Raw genomic sequence first — 14,416 nt, 5'->3', positions numbered from 1 at the left:
ATTGACTACAAATGTTCATTGTTTTTTATTTATTTTTAGAATTTCTTATTTCATTTTAAGGAGGAAAATTATTTGAAATAATTTTGATGGCAAACTTTAAATAACGATTAAGCACCCGGCCGTTTAAAGCGAGCCGGCAACGTTGTAGAGTTCCGCCTGACTATCGCTTCGAGCAACCAGTACCACAAATGAGCTCAATCACGTTTTATTCGGATTTTGTATACTATGAATAGAGATGCGCAGAAACACACACTCCTTCATATGCCCAGTTTGTGGGATTTACTGTATATCCTCTTGGTATTGCCGGAGCAAGGTATAATGCATAGACGCCAAAATCTAAAAGGGTTGGGTTTAGATTAATTAAGTTTAACCACGATTCACTAATTTAGCCTAAATAAAACGCCAAATCTTTATGTTCACTTTCAGCAGATCTATTTGCTGGTCTCAATTACAGTTATTGAACATACAACACCAGTTAAAATCTATGTACTTAAATCTATAAAGTCCATTCCAGGTGTCAATAATGCAACTCTCCTAGTATACGTCTCTTTCTCCCGGTTTACTATACAGTTTTCCATTTTTGCACTTAAATATAATAGAGAAAAATAGCACTCTAGACACTAAAATGTGATACACACACAGTAACTACATATTCGCTTCAATTATAATAAATCTGTCTGTTATTTAAATGTCCTTTAAAAAGGGCAAATACATTTCACATCACACACATTTTAAGGCTCCCACAGGCAGATCACTACGTCGCGCCAGCCGGTTGTTTGTGTTAGCAATCTTAATGTACTCTTCAGTAACGCCATAAAGCGGTTGTGCGCAAGACAAGACAATGACAAGTATTAAAAAAAAATGGGCTCTGATAAGGAAATATTTTAATTTTTCTGCAACACAGGCCGCTTTAACGGAGACGCTGACATATCTCCGTACCCAATACCGATCGATTATCAGAATATTTCGCACAAGTATTCGTACCACAGTGTGGTCGACTTCATTGCAATTGCTCGTGTAGATGTAGAGGTAATTCTAGTGGATGACACTTCACGCACCCGACAAGGGTTCGTTTCAACAGAATATCACGAAATTACTCGGTGGCGGGACCCAGTTGTCCGTTTGCGGGAGTTCTTATTGTTATAAGAGAGAACAATCTTTGCAATAATTTAAGCAAATCATCAATTCCACACAATTAATTAACTCCAGATATTCATACCTCCCATACATTTTCTCAACATAATTCGTATCACAGATTATCTAAGCTAACAATAATGTTAACATAGGCAAAATTGTTGCCGCAATAAATTAAATGGTATTGTTCCGTTTAAGGTTCTTCCTTATGATTTGCTTAAATTTCGTTTCTTTCGTTTCGTTCTAAAGCGAAATTTGATTAATCAATTAATTAGGTACTAATAATTCGCGATTTTCATTCTGCGAAGTATCTTGAACTATTGGTGAACGTTCACTTGGTTGTGTGTACCTGAAAATAAAATTATTCTAGAACCTGGAATTTATAAGTTATTGGCCACCAAACACCGTCGATACTTCTGGTAACTTGCCTTTTAATCATATTTCAAAAACCCCTTGTCCTGGTTTTGACCAGGTGGCGGTCTGGCAGGCCATTGGCCACCTCCCTGACCTCCATCGCCTCCTGCTCCGGGACCACTACCACCTTGAGACATCCAATTCAAGAAACCAGGACCTCCGCCACCACCACCTTGGTTTCCGCCCCCTTGATTATTACCTACAAATAAACAAACAAATAAATATATATATATATACACAGTTTTGACAAGCACATCATACCAGTGTTATTATTTGGTCCATTATTGAAACCCTGGTTAAAATTGGGCTCAGGCTGGTTTTGCAGATTCCCAATTAGTCCCCAACTGGCTTGATTCAAAGCTGCAGCAACCAGAGCTGGATTCATAGGTAGGGCTCCCAAATTTAGACCCAGTCCTAAGGGATTACAACCGCCCTGGTTGTTGTTTTGGCCGCCTTGGCTGGTGATGCCTGATGATGGATATTGGTTGAAATCTACTACTTCATTTTTTTTATGATTGTTCTCAATCATTAATAAATTTGTTGCAATACTGGGAAACCCACAAGTAAATATAATGAATCACAAATGGGTACTATGAGTTTGTTTTATAATCTATGACTTGTCTTTATAAGCATCTTACATGGAGTATAAGGCCCAATAGGCAAGTCACACTTGTTCAAATAATAATACTAACCAATTTAGGAACTAAGCGTTTTAAGACCAGTACAATGGGGATTAGGATGAAATGTATCTCTTAAAAGTTCAATTTTCAATTTTAATTTCAATTAAAATAAATTAAAGACTAAAATCATTTATTCCAAATTAACAAAAAACAGCGCCACTAATGCTCCGAGTTATCGACCTTCACCACTTTACTGTTATATCAACCCAAAGCAGCTCTTAGATTCTGTTGGAATTTTATTTGGTTTTGTTCTATATCCTAAAAATTCAATGAAATTCATGTTTAATTCTTTAAAAACAATTCGGGCTCTTTTGGATTTTCCCACAGAATTACCTGGATTTTGTCGGACATTGGAATTGGTACTGGGAACAATAGGGAGAAAGGAATTAGGTGCCAGTAATTGCACTAAAAATCAACAACTTTTATGGCCCATCACCACTGGTAAATTTCTAACTCACCTAAAGCCTGCAAGTTAGGCATGTCCAGATTTCCTCTGGGACCTCCTTGATTGCCCCAGTTACCTTGATTTGGACCCAGAGGGCCATTATATCTAGAAAATATATAAATAACTCTAAGTGTCAAAAGTAATAAATAAACATTAATTTAAAGACAAAAAAGAAAACATGTTACATGCATGGGAAACCTGCAAGTAAAGAACAAAGGTGGTCACAAGCAGTACTATGAGCATGGATATTTTCAAGTAGTGTTGGACGTTTTTTTTTTAATTTCCGAAAAGAACAAAAACTAAAATTCAAACATCCTTCAAAGAAAATTTTTTATCCATTTCCCCATAAATATTCACCTCTGTGGGTACATCCCTCCCGGACCATCAGGCCCTCCAGGAGGGCCCCTGTTTGGACCATGTAATCTCATATCTCCCCCTCTATGGTCATACCCATGCTTTGAAGCCCTTGTGTCTGATTTGGGAGCGGCATTTGAGACATGAACCGACACCCCTGTATTGAAAGTCAAAATTTACTATCACAAAAGAAAATAATAAAAAATTGTCACAACAAAATAAATTGAAAAAACACGTAACTGACCTTTAATGATATGGTCTTCTCCACAGAGGCTTTGAGCAATCTCAGGATCAAGGAACGTGACGAAGCTGAACGCACGGAAAGGTTTTGGTATAAATACGTCAGTGACTTCTCCAAACTTTCCAAAATATTCTCGAAGATCATCGGCAGTTAAATCTTCGGTGCATCGTCCAATGAACACTTTACAAGGAACTTGCTGTATTAAACCTTCCTATAAAATTAAATACTATTGCCCACAAAAGTAAGTAAAAGATACTCTTTCAGTTATCCAATTAAAAGGGTAAAATCAAATTTACAGATACTGGGATGGAGTTTATTTAAGAAACTACATAGTTGTAGTTACAACTCACTTTTGAATTGGGGACTTTAACATCACACCATCTACCATCAATCATGTGCCTCTGTGCCAGCACTCTCATTTGTGATTCGTAAGAGGCAAACCTAATGAATCCAAATCCCTTAGATTGCCCTGATTTTGGGTCTTTTTTAACCTACAATTAAAAACATTATATGAAATAATTATAAAAAAATTCTTTAAGATTAGTACTTCTTAATGTTTTGGGAAAACACCTACTTACTTGGGCCATTAACACTTCCCCAAATGTCTCAAAATACTCCCTTAAATATTGTTCTGTGGTTTTCCATGGCAAACCCAGTACTATCAAGTCAGTGCATCTCAACTTTGTTTCCATGCGCTTAGTTTTGGCCGTCGAATTTTCGAGATTATCATCACTTTTGCGTTTATTCTCTGTAGGGAAAACTTAAAGTAGCAGATGTCAGTCCAGATCCTACCTATTTTCCAAGGCATATTGCGGTTTTTATGCATAGAAGTGTTCATAAACTATACTAGACTTTTCAATATACAAAGGAGTAATACCTGGTAAAAAGTATCACATTCCTTGTTCCTTTGCCAATGATTCATTTTAGCACTGTATATTTTTTAATTACCCCAGCACTAAGTTGAAGAGATCTAAAGTCATTTATTTTCTCATTTGAAGCAAAATCTCATTTGAAACTTCAGTCAAAAACGCACAACCTGCTTACATTCAGCACTCAATGTTGGTTTTAACACATAACATGTAGAAACAATAAATTACCAGCATTGAGCCAATGCCATATAAGAGAAAATAGTAAATTGTAAATTTTTTATGACAGAAATTTTTGAACTATTTTGGTATAACTTAGCTCTAACCCCAATTTCATGTCCATGCAGTAAATTTCAATGGATATGGGTACTCACCCTCCATTCTACATTTGATAAGCTGTAAGGTTTGGACTCGAGTTAAGTAAGTATTTGGGCAGAAGGTGATGATTTACAACATGCTGACTGTATTTAACCAAATGATACAAGATTTACTTAAATTCTACTTTTGCAATTGTATGTGGTATAGCAACTTCACTATATACATGTAACAAAATAAATAACTAAAATAACATCTATTAATAATAATTTTCAATAACATTGAAGGAAACATTTTAGCTGTGAGCCCAAACCTTACCCCCAAAGTTGCTGCTCTGTAGCCACTAAAATCAAATCCCCGACTCTCTCAAGCTCAAGCCTGGCAACTCGCTCAGCTCAGCGAGGTGTGAAACGACACGGAATAACCCAAATCAAACTGGTATACATTCACCTGACCATACTAACCTTTGGGAAACACACAGTAATAAATATGCGAGCCCCAACCCCCATCAGGGGGCGGGTGCAACCTTCCATCACTCAGTCGCACGCCCCTCACAGACTTGTTCTCGGGATTGCGGTATTTGAGGCCCGAGGCCCCCGGAAATTGAGCCGCCAACGTGCTCAGCAACAACGTGCCGTCATCCTCGGTCGGCAGCTCTATGGGCTCCTCTCCCTCATCTTCAGCTACTTGCAAATACTCAATAGACATCCTCTCAACAAACTCAGCCACCCCCAGACACTCTCGCACAACGTTTTAGCGTTTGAAAACGCCTGATACCAGGAAAATTCACGCAAAAAGGGCCACACAATGTCACAAAGTTATCAAACGACGAACAAGTTTTCAAAATGGCGCATAGACATGCACAATTTTTGTGATGAAGGGGGAAGGCGGAAGTGACGTCAATGACAGCGAGTGATTCCGTGTATTGCGCATTACGGAAGTTATTATATACTTAGACGTAATGTTAAGTATAATTTTCTCCTTGTTTAATATTGTCGTAAACAAGAATAAAAAGTGATATCCTAAACATTGACAGTTGAAAACCATATAATTTGTCCAATTACTCAACTTAACCCCAATTTTAACTTAAATATTTTTTTTAATAACAAATAAACTTATAGGATAAGTATAAAGTATAACAGAGTTAATTTCGAATTTGCTATATTTATAAAACGTAATTTTCAATATTATGGCCCTCTTAAGGCAGTCTCTTTGCGTTACGAACTGTGTTTTAGCACGCACAGTACAGCATTTCTTAAGAAAAGGTAAATATTCTCAATTCTTCTTTCATTCATATTTTTTCCATATCTCGCCTTAAAGATACTCGGCAAATAAAAAGATGGGTAGCACCAACATTAAAACAATTGGCCGCCCGGCGTAAGAAAGTTGGTCCTGATCCTGAGAGTCCCAGATCCAGTTATTTAGAGTGGAATTATGATGTGGAGTTATGCTGTTTCGCTAAAAGAGTAGGAGAAGAATTTGACAACTCACTTTTGAAGCAAGCTTTTGTCCAAAGAGAATGGGCCAATATGCAAGAGTTTAAATCTAAAGAATCAGGTAAGATTTTCCTTCAGAAATTTGCCTATTGTTAGCTTTAAATAAATTAGGTGACTGCTCATTTGAACCACTACAGCACAATTATGAACTATCCCAAAATGGTTTAAAATTAATTTCCAAAATAATTAAGGAAGCATATTCTAAGTCATACCCTACAGATATTGTTAAAGCTGTTTGTGACCATTTAACTACAGATGAAATGTTAGCTCATATAGCCAAGCATTTAGGCATGAGAGACCTAGTGAAGTCTCAGGAATATCCTCCAGAAACCAAAACTTTAGCTGATGCTTTTAAAGCTATTGTCAGTGCTTTATCTGTGTCATCTGACTTTCAAAGAGTACAACAGTTTGTAAATGACTTTGTTATTGTACAAATGAATGGCAAAGACATTTATGACATATGGACACCTGAGAAACCCTATGAATATTTAATCAAATTGCTGCAAGAAAAAGGGGTATCTGAAGTGGAACTAAGGTTGTGCAATCAAAGTGCCATAAATACAATTTTGGCCAATTACCAAGTGGGATTGTATAATGCTAAAGACAAGTCTTGTTTAGGACTAGGTAGGTTTTAGTTTTTTTTTTTTTTTGGTTGTGTGGATAACAATATTTTTTGCAGGATGGGGAGAAAATGTAAAAATTGCCAAAGACACTGCTGCATTAAATGCACTACAGAGGATTTATAGTTATGTCAATAAATAGAGAACTTGAATGATTTTGGGTTTTATTTTTCCCATTTAAAAATAAATTAATCAAGTGTAAAGTAAAAAAAAATTAAAAAAATGATAACTTTTGGTGGAATTTATATCTTGAGGTTTATGAATAAAAATAGAAATATTTGAATTAACGCAAATATAAAATCTAAATGCAAATATTGGCGTAAATACCAACAATAATAATAATAAACCATCTTATTTCTTTTTTCTAATGTTAGATTTAACATTAGAGGAGTCACCGTTCCTCGCAGGTTGCCAGTTCAATGGTTTTCTTCGATATAATGGCCAAGGCACAATAGTTAGCTGAAAAACGAGGATTTTGTAATATTATGTTCCATTTAAGGCAAGTAAGAAGGAAACACATACAATGCTGGCTAATAAGAATCCTGCAGCTAAAATGTACACAGTTTGGGAAAACTGCTGGATAATGTATCCCCAAATAAGCCCCACTATTCCGAAAAGGGTTATTATTATTCTGGACATGCGTTCTGCTTTATGTTGGCCCTCAAAGTCCTAAAAAGTGGCATTGTTAGTCCGATTTCTTGAAATAAAATATTGTAATCTACCATATGCAAAGGAATGTTTTTTATAAATTCCATATTTAGATATAGGATCCTGGGATGCTATATAGGATAACTGAATTAAAGTAACTGTTAATAAATTTGTGTGACTTTTTCTCAGATTTTTGGTTTTCCTTTAACTACTGACGTGTATTAAATTTTTAAACGGATCTTCATAACCTTACAAATGATTTGTCACTGTTTCGTGCCAATTTGACGATTGAATTTTAAAAATGATCAAAAGATTTGCTTTAATTACATTGCAAGATCGTCACATTTGTCTTTAGCTCTATTTTATTAAATGTCCAGTAATGTGCATCTTTGGAGCTTAACTATAAGGATTTTGATAATTATAAAAGACGATCGGTTAAATAATGGCAAGTTCACGCAATTTGGATTTGCATAGATAACGTTATTAAATTTAAGTTTAGGCACTTTGAAACGACCTTTTAGGATTTTTAAGACGCCGTTTTCTGAAATTTCAATGCAGGAATTTATGTTATCAAGGTTGGTAATGATTATCTAATTTAAAAAACGATTTATTTACACATAATATTCATATATAGGACCTTCTATTTATTTGCTTCCGTGAAATATTTACGATCATTTCACATATGTAATTACACAGTGACTGTTTACATGCTCAAAAATAATATTTTTATTATCTCAAAACGACTATTAGAGACTCGTACATTGGACTCTATAGGTAACTACATGACAAGAAATTTCCATTAAGAAATTGTAGTCATTTTGTACCGTATCATAAAGTTTTCCAGCTCAAAGCTTCTGCGGGAACTTATCCACTGTCTCAGGTGCCCACCATATCTTCTGTGGAACCAACCGGGCGATCAAAATGATCTGAACTAATTTTCCGTAAATTGTCATGATCAGCCCTTTTACTGCGCTACTCTACACACTTTAGGACTACAGTCATTTCCGCACAAATCACTATTTACTGTTTTGAATAACGGAAAACTGCAACGCTCTATATAACGCGCACTTTCAGATAGGTAGTAGTTATAAAAGTGGATATTGCCAAATTTGATTTTAATACGCGCGGTAGTATCCGCGTGTTTCGACGACTATGTGTGGTCGAGCGCCATACACCTAAGTGGTAGCTGCGTACATTGACTTGATTTTTATGCTAACAAAGGTTTGAAATTATTGAGAGACGCGAAGCAAGTAACGTATCGCACTTAGTCTTGACTCGATCTGGAGTCCGTGCTACAGTGGCTATTAAAGAAACGAACCTTGCTAGCACTATTGCTTGCTATTTTGGGCAATTAATGACCAGTCACATTTTTTACTAACTCGGATTTTGGACTCATTAATGTGGAGAAAAATTAAGCGAATAATTTGCTTTTGTATTAGAAATACAAGAAATCTATACAAAGATCTGAATTATCGCCCATAGTACTCTCAGAACATGAAACTCTCATCTACTGGTTTCAGTTTTTCATCTCAGGTCCTAAGGTAATACCGTTGTTTTCGGCGTTGGTGTAAAAGCCAATATTGGCTTGAAAAACGACCATGTGCGCTCATACAATCACGGAATGTTTTACAGTAAAAATTGGCTATTAAACTAAAAATATATTAGATAATGTTTAGATAGCATTTATATTCATCTACCAGAAACCATATCCTAAGTCAAGGAGTTAATATTTTAAGTGTTTCAGGCGCATAGATTGTTTGATGTAGTTGTGTTAAAGACATGATTGGTCGTCTTATGCGCAATGAAGAAGAAATAGTATGAATTGATTGATCTAGACGTGGATATAGCTTTGTTCCTTACAGGTTTGTCTTCTTCAAAGCGCTAATTTTTTGACTAATCAATTGCGATGAAATTCAAGGAAGAAATATTATCATGACGTCTTATACTAAGTTTGTTCCATATTGTAAGGAAAGTGATTTCCAATAGCTCAAGAATTCTTCCGAACAAGCGCATTGGTCCTTTCGGGTTCAAATCTGCAATTGTCGCAGAAAGAGACTGGTACGGTCTGGGATGGTTTTCTAATCTGTCGGAGAAAATCACATATGCCGGCACAGTATGTGGTGACCACATATGAGGGTACTCATACGTGCCGGCGTTCCGTTCCAAGAATAGGACCAATTTTAGTCTCATCTCGGCAATTGTTGGCTGCAATCGGTCCTCCTAGGGGATCTGAATCGTAATATTAAAGTTTATAAGTCAGAATGTAACATTGAATGATTTTCTATTATGAAACAATGAAATGACTCAAATCAGGATTTTACCCAATTCAATTTGCCGATCGTTATAAAAAATATTTTACAGAAATACATATAAAGACCCAGCGCTGTTGTGTTAGAGTTTTTGGGTATCCAGAAGTGACATTTTTATCATAAGTATTGCTCACCTCCCTAGGCGCTTGTGAGCATTAAACCCTAAGGGATTCCTTGCTTTACATATGTATAACAGAGACCTTTGTAAAGTATAAAATATAAGCACGTAATTGTAACCGTGGACAGATAGCCATAATGCGTTTGCGTCAAATATTCTCGACGATATGTATAGAACCTTGCCGATAACCATTAGTGAATTGCTGATTCTGTTATAATCGATAACCACAAGCGCGCCAAGGGCAAAATTCGCGCCCTTGGTGCCGTTTCCGGTGTTCCAAAACGCCCCTCATAACTAGTATCTGATTTTACTTGATCTCCACTGGTTACAACAACTGCAAATCTCCTCGAGCAAGGTCTTTTAAATCTAACCAAAAAGACTCCTAAAGGTCATTTCGCATTCGATCCTTTAATGTTGTCGTTTAAACGAACAATTATCATTGTTGAGAATACGAATAAAGCGCTCTCGATGTATCAAGGTTCCAAAAAGTGTCTAGAGTAAATAGCAAGTGACTTAATCAGCACCTTAGCCATACGGTTCAGTGCTTAACACAAGGTCTTTTTTTAATGATCACCTGTTGATACGTCCGGCTTTACTGAAAACCCGAAATACGTTCACTGTTAGAATTGATTTATACGTTAATAAACAACAAAATGAAAAAGTAGCCGAAATTATGTTGCTATGCTCTCTCGGCCTTGTGATAAATCTTCGCAAATCTCCTCATATCCTCGACATTATAAAAATTACCCTAACGAAGTCTTCCTTCAATTTGGTGCCTTTATTAATACTTTGCAATAATTAGTGAGCCAGTTTACCTTGTTGAGGCAAAAATGTTGCTATTTCATTAATAGAAAAAAGGTGAATTAGATGGAAATATGTATTTTGCAATTTAAATCATACATAAAATGTAGCAAATCACTATAGATACGTCAATGGTATAAACGCACTCACTCATAAATCAACATTTTTGTTTTTCAGTGCCTGCTCCAGATTCATATCCTTCTCCTTCTTATTCCCAAAAAACTCCTGTATTTCCTCCAAGCTTTTCCCCCTAGTCTCGGGCAAGTAGAAGAAGACGAATATCGTGCCCAACAGTCCCATTGCCCCGTAAAAGTAGAATACCCCGCAATCACCAAGCCCCGCGACCATCGTGGGGTAAAGTTTTACAATCACAAAATTGAAGAGGAAATTTGTGGCTGTACTTATTCCTGCTGCTGTGCCTCTTATGTTTCTGGGGTACACTTCTGAGCATAAGGCAAAAGGCAAAGGATAGAACCCTACAGTGCTAATCAGGAAGTAGAAGATCAGGAAAAGAAGAGGAATAATTGACAAAAAGCTATGTTGCTCAGCACTAATCAAACCATTTCGAATTGCCATAATATAGCTACCCAGGCCTATCATTGATAAAGTAATCCCCACTCCTGAGGTCAAGCTCAAGGGCCGGCGGCCAATATGCTTGCTGATAAAGCTCAAAAGCACCATCCCAACTACTCGCACTAGCGCTATTATCACTATAGTGATATATGAATCTAGCTCGATTTTCGCAGCGTTGACAATATCAATTGCATAGAACATTATTACAAAAATACCAGTGAATTGTTGGAAGAAGAAGTAGGTAAGCACCAGCAAATAAGGCTTTAAGAAATTCTTCTTCATCAACATTTTCACTTTCTTGACGAATTGTTGAGGAAGAGTACTCTGCTGTAACTTGTCTTTGGGCCTGTTATGCTTGATTAGACCTTGCAGTTCGGCATTCACATCGTTATTGCAGGTTTTGGTGCCATACAGTCTGCAAAGGTTTTTCTGAGCTTCGTCAAAACGTCGTTTGGTTACGAGCCAGGGGGGGGACTCGGGGATGAAGAGGAGCAGGAATGTCATGCCAAAGATAGGGAAGGCGGCTGCAATCAAACATATGGCGCCCCAATTATTCTGGAAAAAATTTTGTATTTTAGTTTAGCTAAAAATATTAATTTTTGTAGTATTAGTAATGACCAGGAATAGTTTTATTTTCAGTTTTGAATTTCTATTTAATGCTTCGAAGAAAATACTCATTATCTGTCTTTCTAAGTTCCTAAGTATTTGCTATCTTCAAGTAAGGGATGCCTTGCAGTATTATAAAGAATTTCCGGAATGTTCTATCCTAATTTTTGAAAAATTAACTTTACCACCCCATATCTGAGAAGCTAAATGTTTGTGAACTGCTATTCACCTGAATTTTCCTTGATAAAATGACCTAAGGATTAACTCCAAAAGTTTGGCGCGAAACTTCCGGAAACACCCTGCGATACGGGACATTCGGCATTATCGTTCTTCTCTTTAAGTAAGATTAAGCATCGAGGCTATAACTTTCTTTATTCAATTTATCAGGCTCATATGTTACAAGACAAAGATAGTGCTAAATTTTGTTGAAAGTATGTATGTTGCATTAAACTAGAAAGAGTCGGATAGAAAAGGCACTAAGCGCGTAAGAGAGGGATAATTTCTATAAGTAATCGGCCCTATTTAATCAAAATTGAATCGACTTTTCGTCTGTTGACATTGGTTCAAAGACCGGAAGCTGATTCGATTTTGTTTTACTGGGACCGACCGATTACAGCATTGACGTAAAAATCAAACCTGTGAAAGAGAAAGACTTATTGTTGTATTATGGCTTTCTATGTGTGGGAGAGAGGTGGAAATAGTTGGATCAGGTGCTTCACACTGATTCATGGTCAAAGAACTTTTGTACTTCTAGTTCTCCAGTGGAAATTGAGTTGTCAGCAGTTGTACCTAAATAATTAAAATCAAGTTCGATGTATCGTATTTTATCCAAAGAAAATTTCATACTGATGAAAGGATTTGAAATATTTGATTTGATAGATCCACGTTGACGAAATGGTAATACTTATTTTTTACTTCAATTTCCAAATTCGTACCTGTAAAATTAGCCCTAAAACGTAGACGAAAAAGATCCCAATGGCGTAAAACAATGAAACCCATGTAGTGAAAACACTTCTGAGCTCAGAGCTGGCTACTTCAGCCATGTAAATGGCTGCTGGAGTGCCACATAGACCTATATATAAAAAAAGATACTTTATCAATTATTATGTAAAGAATTCAAAATGCGTACAGGTAGATTTTGTTTGTAAATTAAAACTCTTATTTCACCTTTTTGCAAAGTAACAGCCCGAATTCATACATTCTCGCGTTAATAGACCTACTTTTATGTGTTTTAAGTCAAGAGATACTTATTGTAAATTAAATACAAGGTGGTAAATGTGTTGAATTCAGGGAAGATCCGCTAATTATAATTCTTATGAAACACATTATGAACAATCAATTTTCTTAGTATCCGAATAGATGTTTACAAATATTCTTGTAAATCAGAAAAGTAAACTTAGTTCGAGTGAAGTCTAAAACGCCCGTGTAATTCTTAAAATCTCACAAACTGAATGCCAAATTTTCTACATTACTCACCTGCAGCTAATCCAGTCATAAATCTCCCTGATAACAAAATCTCATATTGGTGATCTGTAACATAGTACGCGGTAGCTACTATACTCCATCCAATGAGGGTCGTAGCGTTGACGACCCCAATCGCCCATCTTCTGCCGAATCGGTCTGCTATTGGTCCTGAGACCATACAGCCTATAGGAGTGGCTAAAGAGGCTATACTGGCTGAAGGAGGGATAAAACGAAAACGTCGTTATTGCAATAAGGGTTATGGACCTTACCAAACCAGGAAATCTGGTTTGAAGTCAAATGGTGCAAATATGGTATGGCAACTGCAGAAAATCCCATGTTCATCCCCGGGGAGATATTCGAAAAATTGGCCAGTAATGCAAGGGTGATCTGTGAGAGAAATGTTCTTGTTAGTTAGGGAAGTTTAGGTTACAGTTAAGAATGTTTAAAGGTTACGATCAATTTGTTGGTTTAAAATAGTTATTGTTTCAGTGTCATTAGAAACTCACCTGTGAAGGAACCGACTTCCTGCTTCTCTTGCCATTACCACCAGTCCCATTCATGCTGCTTCGGTGAGAGCACAGGTGAGTATCCCCAGATCTTCCCAAAAATCAACTTAATACTTCTTAAAATCGATCTTACATCATGGGTAATATTTTTGACTATGTATTTGGGCACACCTACGTTACGGCACCATACTTGATTTGTGATTATCGTCGAATGCCAGTCACCGAATTGTGGTACCCAGTGATGGTAAAATGGTCGGCAACGTTGGTTTACTAAATGAAACGTTTCAGATGCTTATGTGTGTATGATGCATTCCCTTGAAATTCGTTGTTGCTGCAATAAATTAGTGAAGAAATAGTGCAGAGTTTTTTATATGGTTCTGCAGCCTAAGACGTATTTTATTATAAGTTGTGTTTTGGATACCCAAAAATTCTAAAATGCATACCTTTTTGTCACAGGGTGAAGATCTTTACTTTATTCATATGTGCGCACATCTCCGGACATTAAACAACTAATGTCTCGGTATTTAAATTTGTCGAAAGTACTTATTGAAAATATTGATTGCGCAATTTTATTTTGGTTGCTGTTATCGTCAATTACGTAATTCGCGTTCTACCTCCAAAATGTGTACCAAGACAAATTTTACTTTTCAGCTATATGGGACCACATCATACCTGTCAGATGTTTTACAATATTTTAATAAAACTTTAGATTAGGAAAAAGATATAACATGTGAGCAAAGATCATTCTATTCATACTTTTGAAAATACTACAAATTTATTCATCCATTAACAAATCTATAGAAATTTTAATCTCTACATGAAGATA

At 36.2% G+C, this 14,416-nt stretch overlaps 4 protein-coding genes across 7 annotated transcripts; 1 reads left to right on the top strand and 3 right to left on the bottom strand.

The window, feature by feature from the left end:
- Positions 1 to 409: 409 nt before the first annotated feature.
- On the bottom strand, positions 410 to 5,317 carry LOC136347625 (TAR DNA-binding protein 43-like). 4 transcript variants are annotated; one of them, XM_066297773.1, is made up of 9 exons: positions 4,914 to 5,316; positions 3,847 to 4,028; positions 3,619 to 3,759; positions 3,272 to 3,479; positions 3,031 to 3,184; positions 2,687 to 2,778; positions 1,810 to 2,016; positions 1,563 to 1,747; positions 410 to 1,507 (listed from the first exon to the last, which is right to left on the bottom strand). In XM_066297773.1, the coding sequence occupies exons 1-8, from the start codon at positions 5,155 to 5,157 to the stop codon at positions 1,566 to 1,568; spliced, it is 1,410 nt and encodes a 469-aa protein (XP_066153870.1). In that variant the 5' UTR covers positions 5,158 to 5,316; the 3' UTR covers positions 410 to 1,507; positions 1,563 to 1,565. The 4 variants fall into 4 exon arrangements, with proteins under 4 accessions (XP_066153870.1, XP_066153869.1, XP_066153872.1 ...); XM_066297772.1 differs by having other exon boundaries at positions 410 to 1,483; XM_066297775.1 differs by having other exon boundaries at positions 410 to 1,483; positions 3,847 to 4,016; positions 4,914 to 5,315.
- Positions 5,318 to 5,514: 197 nt separating this feature from the next.
- Positions 5,515 to 6,717, top strand: mRpL44 (mitochondrial ribosomal protein L44). Its single transcript, XM_066297778.1, has 4 exons — positions 5,515 to 5,714; positions 5,770 to 6,006; positions 6,057 to 6,569; positions 6,625 to 6,717. Exons 1-4 carry the CDS (start codon positions 5,639 to 5,641, stop codon positions 6,705 to 6,707), a joined length of 909 nt encoding a protein of 302 aa, XP_066153875.1. The 5' UTR covers positions 5,515 to 5,638; the 3' UTR covers positions 6,708 to 6,717.
- Positions 6,713 to 7,460, bottom strand: Spase12 (Signal peptidase complex subunit Spase12). Its single transcript, XM_066297779.1, has 3 exons — positions 7,288 to 7,460; positions 7,088 to 7,234; positions 6,713 to 7,024 (listed from the first exon to the last, which is right to left on the bottom strand). Exons 1-3 carry the CDS (start codon positions 7,318 to 7,320, stop codon positions 6,917 to 6,919), a joined length of 288 nt encoding a protein of 95 aa, XP_066153876.1. The 5' UTR covers positions 7,321 to 7,460; the 3' UTR covers positions 6,713 to 6,916.
- A 3,043-nt stretch (positions 7,461 to 10,503) lies between these two features.
- LOC136347644 (facilitated trehalose transporter Tret1-like) lies at positions 10,504 to 14,276 on the bottom strand. Its single transcript, XM_066297816.1, has 6 exons — positions 14,034 to 14,276; positions 13,591 to 13,921; positions 13,354 to 13,471; positions 13,097 to 13,297; positions 12,556 to 12,692; positions 10,504 to 11,569 (listed from the first exon to the last, which is right to left on the bottom strand). The coding sequence occupies exons 2-6, from the start codon at positions 13,642 to 13,644 to the stop codon at positions 10,592 to 10,594; spliced, it is 1,488 nt and encodes a 495-aa protein (XP_066153913.1). The 5' UTR covers positions 13,645 to 13,921; positions 14,034 to 14,276; the 3' UTR covers positions 10,504 to 10,591.
- Positions 14,277 to 14,416: the final 140 nt, after the last annotated feature.

The sequence above is a fragment of the Euwallacea fornicatus genome, chromosome 29, assembly GCF_040115645.1.
Source record: "Euwallacea fornicatus isolate EFF26 chromosome 29, ASM4011564v1, whole genome shotgun sequence".
Lineage (NCBI taxonomy): Eukaryota > Metazoa > Arthropoda > Insecta > Coleoptera > Curculionidae > Euwallacea > Euwallacea fornicatus.
The sequence above is the reverse complement of the archived record's forward strand: the minus strand, read 5'-3'. Positions and strand labels throughout refer to the sequence as shown.